Raw genomic sequence first — 11,784 nt, 5'->3', positions numbered from 1 at the left:
TCGTACGATTTCTAAAAATTGTATATTTTTACAGTCGTACGATTTCTGAAAATTATATATTTTTACAGTCGTACGATTTCTAAAAATTATATATTTTTTACAGTCGTACGATTTCTAAAAATTGTATATTTTTACAGTCGTACGATTTCTGAAAATTATATATTTTTACAGTCGTACGATTTCTAAAAATTATATATTTTTTACAGTTGTACGATTTCTGAAAATTATATATTTTTTACAGTCGTACGATTTCTAAAAATTATATATTTTTTACAGTCGTACGATTTCTAAAAATTGTATATTTTTACAATCGTACGATTTCTGAAAATTATATATTTTTACAATCGTACGACTAAATGACGCGAGTATAATTAATTATCGTGTCTGAATATTTTCATAAATGCCGTGCAGATAATATGTCTCCCGTTGAATTGTCGCGCGCCGAAGTAAGGAAATGCACCAGTCGAATCTAACTTCTATGCACAAAATTGTCCACTGTCGAGCAGAGTAAACCCGATGACAAATACGATGATATACCGTTTAACGTAATCATGTAAGTGTTTTCCATTTAGACGACGGCGGATCGATATTTCGCGACGGTGCAAAAAGATTCGGAGTTTAGAACGCGGCGTAAACAATCTTGCGTGCGCAATGGTACACAGCTACACGACGCTCTGCTTGGATTTCGCGAGGATATTGAAAAGGGTAAATAGGGATTGACAAACAAATCCGCGGCGCGTATCCGCCCGGTGTCCCTTTCTTTCTCGAAGCGACATTGTCAATTTTGTCGGTATTGTCGTTGGTTGTTGACCGTGCTGTCTGTGACTTTATAAAATAACACACCGTCGCCAGTTTTTATCGCACCGCGGATTATTTAATTGGCCACGTACACACACGTATGTAGAAGCGAAGTAGACCGCTGGTTTTTATCCTTCTCTCTCTCTCGTTTTCTCTTCCTTTCCTTCCTTCTTTTTCTTTTTTTATTTTTATTTTTCTTCTCTTCACTCCTCCCCCTTTTCTTTTCTCTTTTTTTCTCTTCGCTGGTTTTGTTTCATCCCGGCGATAAAGCGTTCGCGGGCGAAAGAAAATGAGAATCGTTAAAGTGGATGAAGTACGTGAAAGGAGAGCAGAGTTGAAATAACGAAACTGCGGCAGTTGCCCGTTAATGAAAAGAAAACATAAATAGCAGCAAAAGAAGGAACAATGGCGACTTGTAAGAGAAACGAAAGGTCACGAAGGTGAAGAAGAGGGATATAACGGCCGGTGTTAATGAGAAAAAGACACAACGCGTGGCAGGGCTACGTCCCGTGATGTAACTCTCGCTCTTTTTTTTCGCTTCCTTTGTTTCTGATTTAAAACCACCGAAATAAAATAACGCCTGCAACCCCGATACGTACAGCAAATGATACTACAAACTGACGTGCACACGCGTGGTAAACAAATTCAACGAACTCGAAATCCTTGTAATTTTTAATAAATGTGTTTCAAGGATTTTACATGCACGATGTCGTGCATAAATAATTATTGGACAACGCTTGGCGCAAGTCTATCAGATTCTTGATATTTTTTTGTTTCGTTTCTATATTTTCTTTATTATTGAATTTAGTCTGAAGCAAGGAACGTATCTTCATTTCTTCCTTCTTTCACGTTTATTTCTTTTTCAAATACGGGACGAAACGTGTATTTTAATCTGAACATCGAATGCTTGAGTATAAAAATAATGACGGTTATTAACTATCAAACTAAAAAATCGATCACTTATGACACTTGAAGATCCTCTGAACTAAAAGACTATACTGAAAGTATACTAAATACTACTTATAAATATTGTAGACATAGACAAGACACAAAAGACTATACTGAAAGAGAAAAACAAGATAAAACCATTATGTCATATAAATGTAACAAATAAAAAGGTGTATATAATTTATATAATACCACACTAAAAGATAGGAAGACATACAGGGTAAAGATAATTATAAAAATACTAAAAGACATGGATATTAAGATGTAGACACACACAGGGTCGAGAAAGATAATTATACACTAAAATACGTAGATATTAAAACTACTTTATAAACAATATATAAAGGATAGAAAGACACAGACGAAATAAAGATATTACATCATATTTGATATACGATATTCACTTTTTATAATATAAGAAAATAATCTTTTATAATATAGTAGACTTTAATTTATATATATATTATTCTAATATAACAAACTTAATAAAAAAATAATCTTTTATAATATAATAAACTTTAATTTATATATATATTATTTCAATATAATAAACTTGATAAAAAAATAATCTTTTATAATATAATAAACTTTAATTCATATATATATTATTTTAATATAATAAACTTAATAAAAAAATAATCTTTTATAATATAATAAACTTTAATTTATATATATATTATTTCAATATAACAAACTTGATAAAAAATAATCTTTTATAATATAATGAACTTTAATTTATATATATATTATTTCAATATAACAAACTTGATAAAAAATAATCTTTTATAATATAATAAACTTTAATTCATATATATATATATATATATATATATATATATATATATATAATTTTAATATAATAAACTTAATAAAAAATAATCTTTTATAATATAATAAACTTTAATTTGTATGAATATTATTTTAACATATTAAACTTAATAAAAAAATAATCTTTTATGATGTAACAAACTTTTATATATAAAAAAATAATATAATATAATAAAAAAAATCTAATAAAATTAAAAAAATATATAATAAAAAAGAATATAATAAAATTTATAAAAAAAAAATTATCAAACAAACACGTACGACGTTCGACACTGCGATCATTACCGCCGGGTGGTAAATAGATTATGAAGAAGACAGGGGTGGGTGTAATTGAACACGCAAAATTCTTTTGTGCGTGCTCGACGAACGCGATAGGTAACGAATTTTCTATTCTGGGGAAAAGATCCTTGAATATCCTTCGTCGATCCACCCTGTTACCAATACTTACTACCGAGCGAAATAAGTTTTGCGGTAATTACGGCTTACAGGGTCCCGGAGAATCATTGCAATATAGAATCGATAGTTAACTCGTCTTTTCATTCAGCCGAACTTTCGGCAGTCTATTCCGGCACACTTCGGCGTCGGGCGTGTAACGAAGTTGTTAGCGAGCGAGTAACAAAAGTAGTTACCTGCAACGGTGCAGAAAGTTAAATTCGATTCCGCCGGTTGAAGTTTAATCGTGTACGTACCTACGAACGATAGAAACCAGACGGATTGTTCTTTTGCGGGGTTAAGTACACGACGAAAATTTCGAAGAGACAAGTCCAAGTCCAAGTCAAAATCCGTCGAAGAAAGGAACAAAGAAAGCAAACGGCCGAAACTTCTGCCCCCTTCCTTCGCACCAGTTTGTTCCTCTCGGCAATAACTTTCAACTTCAAGGTCCCGATTAGCCTTTTCTCATGTACTATACAGACATGTATATATATATATATATATACATCATAACGATAGCAACGTTTCAAATTCTCCAAAATGGCTCGACTTCATCGCGAGAAAACTATAAAAACTCTTTAAACTTTAGACCTCTTTTGCGCTGGAATGACGTGCCATGCAGGCAGTTTTTTTTTTTTGAAAAATTGACAAACATTTCCTCCGTTTTAAGTTTAACTTATATTGAAATATAACCCAGGCAAAACAAATGATAAATTTATCACTTCTCAGTGATTTCTAATGTCTAAGTTTCGAAATCAGAGTTTCAAGAAAAGAGAGCGACGAATTATCGTGTACGGTTCGGTCTCTCGTTATGGTCCGCAAGAGGGTCCGAAAATTTAAACATTGTTATTTGTAAACTGGCATGCCGAGTATCGTCGTTTCATATACTCGGAGTCCTTCGTTTTCGCGGGGAAAAGGATAGAAATTTTTACGCCTCGTTTGTTAAGCCTATTTCGAAGGTCAGGCGTACTTTGCGATCTAATTTTAAGCACGTTCAGAACCCGCCGGACTTGCTGTTTCAGTTTCGAAACAATGGATAATTATGTCGACTGCTCTGACAGTCTCGAATTTGCGAAGCTTTAACATTTTACTTGGAATTCTCGAAAGATATATCCTTTATAATGTAATTAACTTTATCGTACAATCTGTAAACACGTTGATTCTTTTTAATTCTCTCATCGATAGTTTTAATTCCCTCTTGTAGTTACTTTAATTCAAGAAATGAATATTATTGTTGTTATTATTTGAAATTAAATCATTGACAGAACGATATTTTGTCATTCTTCCATATTCAAATTACGAGTATTATTATTCATATATAAATTTTCGGCTATCCTGTTTTATTATTACTATAATACCGATTTCCCATCTTTTCTGCACGAGTGACTTTTCTTCTTCGACTAATGATTATTGATATACTTTCTATTACTTTTATTAAAATAAAACATAAAATAAAATTCAGTTTTGTAAAAAAGTGAATACTTTAAAGTATACAGCAGTTATATAAATGCACTGCCATGTTTATACGTTTATATAATTGGACACGCAGTGCAATTCCATTGAAAGCTTAATGTCTCTGTCACATTTGGATAGTTACGACTGACGAATGTTCCTCCGTCATTGATTTCCTGCATTTTAAAATTGATGAATATTCGGTCCCAACGAACAACTTGCGCGCAAGCTTCGATAACTTTTCAAATTTTAACAGCTCCCAATTATTGAGTATTAAACTCTGTCAATCCTTGCTTGTTAGACTCACGGTACGTATCTCGATCGTTTTTTCGAAAATTTCAACTTAAGTACAATATTAATTATTCATAACACAAAGATACGATATTCACTATTTCATTCGTGTCTATTAGTTGTACACGTTGTAACCTCATTGCAGAGATTACGTCATTACGAGATTGAATCGCGGTATTCGTGTAATTGAACGACGAATTAAATTGTTCGCCCGTGATAAGGTTAAGATTAACTCACGATTCAAATTCCTTTGATACGTACTTTACGGTTGCGATCATTTGGAAAACGTTCGGCACTCGATAGAGGGGAGAGACCTGTGTGTGTATAATACAGTTAACTGGATGATAGCCTTAAATCGACGTCGCGACGAACTTAGTTTCAGTTTATTATTAGTCGATTGCTTTGGTTTCGTTTCCCGTACTACATTCGAATCCAGCATCCCAGCGGTGGAATTCCTCTGTGGAAATCAACTGTTAAAGCTAATCGATAGATTGTCTAAATTCGATTGCTTCCCCCCCTCTCGTTTCTCAGCTGCGTGTGTGACCGCGAAAATAATAATTCGCGGGCTGGTTCCCCTCGGCAATGGTCGCGCCCTTTTCTTTTCAATTCAAAGAAACGAAGAGAAGGGAAATTAGAGCGAATGTTAACGGTAAGATTACGGAAAATTGATGAAAGGGGGCGCGCTTCTTTGGCGCACTTGAACGAGCAATAACTTCATAATTGGGTCATTACACGGAACGGTTTATTGATCGGGAAATTCAATTTAATCCGTTTCGAAGATGTGGTCAGCTACGAGTTCGCCGCAGCTACAAACTGTGGCACAAAAGATATCTCGGAATAGAATATCCGTATTGAGGCAAGGATGAATCCGATTGGCGAGAAGTCGCCCATTGAAATGGAACATTGAAATTTGGTTACGTAATAACGTGTATATGCAGTAATTCTTCATCGTTGTTCCCAGACATTGTGCAACTAACAGCCTCGTCGAATTCATTGTTTTCAATCGTCTGAATACGATTTGAAGAAAATTTCGTTAATTCGCGAAAGGCGGTGATAATGTGAAAATGTCGAGGTTTAAAACCGGTGTGGAGTTGAGTTGACGAGCAAGTTATGTTAATTTTGTATAATTATATAATGTTTGATATAATAGTTAATAAAAATTAAAATAATTAATGGTCGATATGTATAAAATGCATTTATTCATATGTATATCACGTATATATTAATAATTATAATATATAATTATTATGTCGTATATATAATATATAAGATAATATCGTATATATATTAAATACAAATGTATATTTCATGTGTACAATACATATTTAAAAACATACAAAAATGAATATAACGGCTGGCTCGTTCGCGCTCAGATTTTCATAAAAATTCCAAACTTACTATCACTTTTTGGAATTTTGCTGTATCACTTTTTTTCACATTGCTTTGACGCATTAAAAGAAAAGAAAAAAAAAAAAAAAAACAGGACAATTAATTCGACAACAAGCACGCAAAGCAATAATTTCTGTAACACCGAGTAGTGCCCGAATATTAATAACCAGTCACCGGAGATATTTTTTGTAAAACACAACATCTACGTTGTGCTACGTCGCTCCCATCGGCAAATAAAATTCGATGAAAGCATCGTGTGCATACACGTGTAATATACACACACGTATCGTGAAGGCTCGAATTTTTTTTTCCGCGGTTATATTTCTTAAAAAAAAAAAAAAAGTAAACGAACATTCCGCGAATTGCAAATTTCCGCGAGGCCGGCTAAACGTATGATTGATCAGCCGGAAAGTGCAGTTACGTGTCTGCAAATATTAATAGTAAATACCACGATGGTTGTCCGTGGAAGATGAACTTCCGGATCGAAACTTTGCGTTTGTTTAGGATCCACGTCGATGGCGAGCGAAATTTACCTGTCACATTAGTCTCTCGGTAATCCAATCGAGTATTTGCATAATAAATGTCACCCAGTGTCGGGTGAAATATCGCGTTGCTTAAGTACGAGTAAACGCGTAATCTCGCCGTGTACACAGGTTTATCATACCTTGAATAGTGAACGTTCGTGTGCATTGTGTGCCCGTGTGTGCGGATCGCCAATAATGCATCGCCGCGCGTCACGGTATACGTAAACGTTTTAACAGATTTTAAACGTTTTTCGAAAGTTGTTGTTATTAATTTCGTATTAGCGAAGTCCCGTTTCGCATTCGCGAGTTTGAAAATTGTTGCTCGACAGTGCGCTAAAGTTTCGATGCCTCCCCTCCCCTCCTCCCGTCAGACTTTCATGAATTTTTTAAATTTTCATCTAAATAGAAACTTGTTTTTCCGTTCGTTCGCCAGATATTGTAACAAATATTGTACTTTCGATATTTTATATTGTGTGTATATATATATTTACACGCGCGCAACTTTTAATCTTACGCGCAACTTTTAATACGTAACGCGTGAGATCTGCAATCTATTTCTAATTTACGATGAAAAAGAAAAAAAAATTAGAGAATCCACTTATTTTAAGTTTTCTATTAAATCCACTTGCCCGAACGTGAACTTGTATCAGACGAACGAAAAATCACAGTGGTTAAATGTTGCAATTACAAAGTAATTATTTGTTTTTCTTATTTATACTTATTATACTTATATATATATTATTATATAATAAATAGATAAACAGGCGTGATAAAAGTAAAATTAAAGGACTGCTTCAATCATTTACACAGGTACGAATCAACGAATTGTAAAGTAGTTCAAATATGAATAAGTAGATGAACTATAACAACAATAAATAAATAAATAAATGAATAAATAAGTACGACAGAGATAAATATTTGTACTGTACGCGAGCTCACGAATAACGAGCAGAATTAACGAGCTCTTGTTACACGAACCTCAGTTACACGAACTGATTTGTTTTGCGACAGGTTTGCACACAAACGGTGCTTCGCTGTGTTTCTAACATGAGGCGATGTAAGCGATAACAGCGCCTTGATTTTGTGTACCCTCCGGAATCGATAAATAATTCGGTTACTTCGGAGAGATTATTTTGAAACGAAAGGAAAAGAAGGATCGTCCGTTTAATCTTCTTACCTGTTTACACAACGGCGCACCGTCGTTCCGCCACGGCAAATCTAATAAAACAGATTACGAAGTGTGGAAATAACGATTTAATTGATCTGTGTCGAGACTGTACGTAGTTTACAGCGATTCTGCATGCAGAAATAAGCCAAAAAAAAAAAAAAAAAAAAAAAGGAAAGAATAGTAGAATTTTCTTCACTAAGCCCTCCGTTTTCGAGGAGATCGAGATTGAAAATTCGTCAAGTGCGCTTTTAAACTTGGCTAATTCCGAGCGCGTAATTGACGTATTATTACGAGGACGCATCCTTTGTGAAAAAAAAAACGCGTGGACTACATTTTTCCCGGTTAAACGCTTCGCCTTTAATCCATAAATGCACGATTCTCTTTTCAAGTCGTACGTTTAGGATTAATGATGTAGAACGTTGGCACACACGATTGAGAAAACTTCGAATCGTTGAGAATTATCATTGAAATATTTTCAAATTGAATTTTTTCTATTTTTATTTATTGTATTCTTTGTCTAATTTTCTACCAATTAATCGTCGGGGTCGATTTAACTTTTAACAATTAGATATACTCAAGATGTGTTCAAAATCGATTTTACACTGCGAATCTGAAGTTTTTATACTATAAATTATAATAATAATAATTTTAATTAAAATTAGATTATAATATAATTGTGATATAATAGAATTATACATACTACAAATTATAGGAATCGATTTAATTCGGATATAGTTAAGAAATATTCAATATTGACTATAAATCTAAATTTTATACCAATTTATATTATACTATATTGTGATAATTTTAATATTTTTATTACAATATAATATACAGTATAATATATATTATATATTATATATTATGTATAATATATAATATAATATATATTATATTATATTATAATAAAATTATAAAAATATTAAAATTCTATTATATTACAATTATATTCTAATCTAATTTTAATTAAAATTGATTTGTAGTATAAAAACTTCAGATTCGCAGTATAAAATCGATTTTGAACACATCTTGAGTATATCTAATTGTTAAAAGTTAAATCGACCCCGATTATAATATAATATTATATCTAATATAATATATTATTTATTATAATTATATTATAATATATTTATATATTATATATATATTTTATAATTTTAATATGACTAAATTATATTATAATTATACTATTATATATACTATTATATTATAATTATACTATTATATATACTATTACATACTATTATATTATAATTATACTATTATATATACTATTACATACTATTATATTATAATTATACTATTATGTATACTATTACATACTATTATATTATAATTATACTATTATGTATACTATTACATACTATTATATTATAATTATACTATACGCATTGCTTCGTCTCTATAATGCACGTGTCGGGACGTTTATCGATTCACGTGGCACGTGCACAAGCGTATTAAGAACACGGATCTTCAATTCCTGAATGCACGTTTCACATGTACACGTGTACACGTGTATCTTGCCTTAATACACGTTCGATACTGTCCTATATGATACAGTGTGATATATGATACATAAATGTAAAGAAATAGTTTGAACAAGAAATGAATAGATTTTTGAGCAAATCACACTCCAGGTTCTTTTGTTTTGTAGACGAACGTGCAGAGAGGCCATACGATATGTATTTTTCGATCCGTTTAATCCAGCTCGACATTTTCTATAAAAAAAGCATTAATCTACGTATACCGAAAAATTATTAGTTTTCGAGATAGATATTTTATACCTTCAATTTTATAAAATTTATGCATGAAATACGAGGACAACATGAATAGAAAAACACTGTCTCTGTTTTTCCTTGTACAACGGTTTTATAATATACAGGGTCGTTTATATTATACGTGTATAATAATAGAATTAGATGGATTGCTTTGTTAATGAAATATAATTGAATATTCGATATTTAAGTATGGATTATATTATACCTGTACAATGATATGATATAATTATATATATATTATAGTGACACAGTTCAAAAAAAATATGCTTTTCAAGAGAAACATATTTTTCGTAACTTTAAACCGAATTAAATGGATCACTTTGTTAATTAAATGTAATTAAATATCGAATATTCAAACGTGGATTAAATACGAAATAGATTTTCATCGTCGGCCAACGACTGTCACTGCAATATTTTTATCACGGCAATCACGGTTTTTCGGTCGTTTTTCTCCGCAATGCTGCGACGTGTACCATGGATGCCATTTTCTTCGGCTAATGTTGATGAACTTCTGTTTCAGATGACCTCTTTAATTCCGGAAACTCGGCAAGCGACGACGTTGAGGGTGAGTCACTTTTAGTCAATTTCGAAAGTTTCTCGGGGGAGTTTTAATTGAGTGTGTTTAGTATTCATCGACTATTGAGTTTGAGGGATCCGAGTGAAATTACACGAGTACGCTTGTGTTAACGAACTATACGTCCCGGTAGCTTCCAATTTGTCCGGATTTTTGCCACTGCGTCGTATTGATACAAAAAAAAAAAAAAAAAAAAAAAAAAGAAAATGGTAAAAAAACTACTCGAGTTTTAGACACGAAAATAACATTCCCCGGTTATTCGAGAATATTATTACACTAAATCAATTTGTTCCATTGGTCGTTTGCAATTCTTCTCTCTTGAAAAATAAAAATACTTTAAACAATGACAACACCTCTCCAAAGCAATGTCTCTCCAGTTACTCGGGAATTAATTTACTTGAGAAAATAATATCAACTTAACGTTACTGGCAATCCGTTGTTTCGCTAAGCGTTTAATTACAATCTACAGCGAGATGCAGTAATTAGTTACTTTTGCAAGAGAAAACAATAAATCGAGAAATGGGTGAAAAAGGGAAGAATATTTTCGTCATAATTCCCCCATCTTCGATTCTTTCGCGACAATGGAATTGTAATTACCGAGCGTCAAAGAGTTACAAATTATTCTGCAATAAATTCGTATCTGCCTGGGATCAGAACTTTCCAGCGTGGGATTGTTGGGAAAGTTCTGATACATTTTGCATCAGAGAAAAACGTGAATTCTTTATAATATTTTCTGTTCAATATCTGCACGTTGTTCCACATTATCATCATCATCATTGTTACATTCTTTCCTTTTTCTTTCTTTTTTTTTTTTTTTTACAATGTCGATTTTCCTTTCATAAACGAGACGAGCAGCCGTAATAATAAACTGAAAACTGGATACGTGGAAATCTCGTCTCTCTTTACGCCGAAACGCGAAAATTTATTTAGTTGGCTATTTTCATGTTATCGACTGACAGTTATTAATACAGCCGAGTTGAACGATCGTCAATATAATATTCTATAATATCCTTTGCTACTGAAAAGAGCGTGCAGCAAGGTTATAAACACGATTTCACGCACGATAGTAGGGCATAATAATAATAAGAGCGTAATACGCGTTGACTGACAATTGCTTTGTGCTTACATGTATATGTTAATTTTTCGTTGCTTTGTGCAAAAAAAAAAAAAAAAAAAAAAAAAAAGGAAAGACCCCCCCCGGGGTTTTTTTTTTTTTTTTTTTTTTTTTTTTTAAACTCGAAACCATGCGAGCTGTAATTTTGCCTTACCTCTAAAGAAGGTGATCGACTAAACGATTGTTCATTCTTAATGAACGTAGCATTCGTTGTATTAGAACAACAACGAGCGTGGAGATGCTTGGTATTATCGAGCATCAGCGGCAATAATTTTAGGGGAATATGTCTGTTGCTCGGAAGAATAGGGGAAAGAAAAAGGGAGAAACGGTTTCGAATGTTTCTCGCGTGTTTTGCAGTCGAGTGAGATCGAGGGGAATAAGGTTTGGACGGTTGCAATCGCTTGAGCATAGAATGATCCTACAGTTGTAAAATAAATATATCTAACAACAAATACCGAATAAAATAAATAATAATATTTCCAGATATC

General features: G+C 32.3%; 1 protein-coding gene across 1 annotated transcript in view; it reads left to right on the top strand.

Annotated features, from left to right (window-relative positions):
• The window catches only part of LOC122529423 (insulin-like growth factor-binding protein 7), a 63,599-nt gene extending 52,854 nt beyond the window's left edge, over nucleotides 1-10,745 (top strand). Inside the window, exon 5 of the mRNA XM_043655560.1 lies at nucleotides 10,129-10,745. Within this exon, the coding sequence (XP_043511495.1) occupies nucleotides 10,129-10,220 (92 nt within the window). The 3' untranslated portion in view covers nucleotides 10,221-10,745. The remainder of the gene's footprint in view (nucleotides 1-10,128) is intronic.
• Nucleotides 10,746-11,784: the final 1,039 nt, after the last annotated feature.

The sequence above is a fragment of the Frieseomelitta varia genome, unplaced genomic scaffold (genome assembly GCF_011392965.1).
Source record: "Frieseomelitta varia isolate USP_RPSP 00005682 unplaced genomic scaffold, Fvar_1.2 scaffold_285, whole genome shotgun sequence".
Classification (NCBI taxonomy): Eukaryota; Metazoa; Arthropoda; class Insecta; order Hymenoptera; family Apidae; genus Frieseomelitta; species Frieseomelitta varia.
This window is presented reverse-complemented; position numbering and strand designations above follow the sequence as displayed.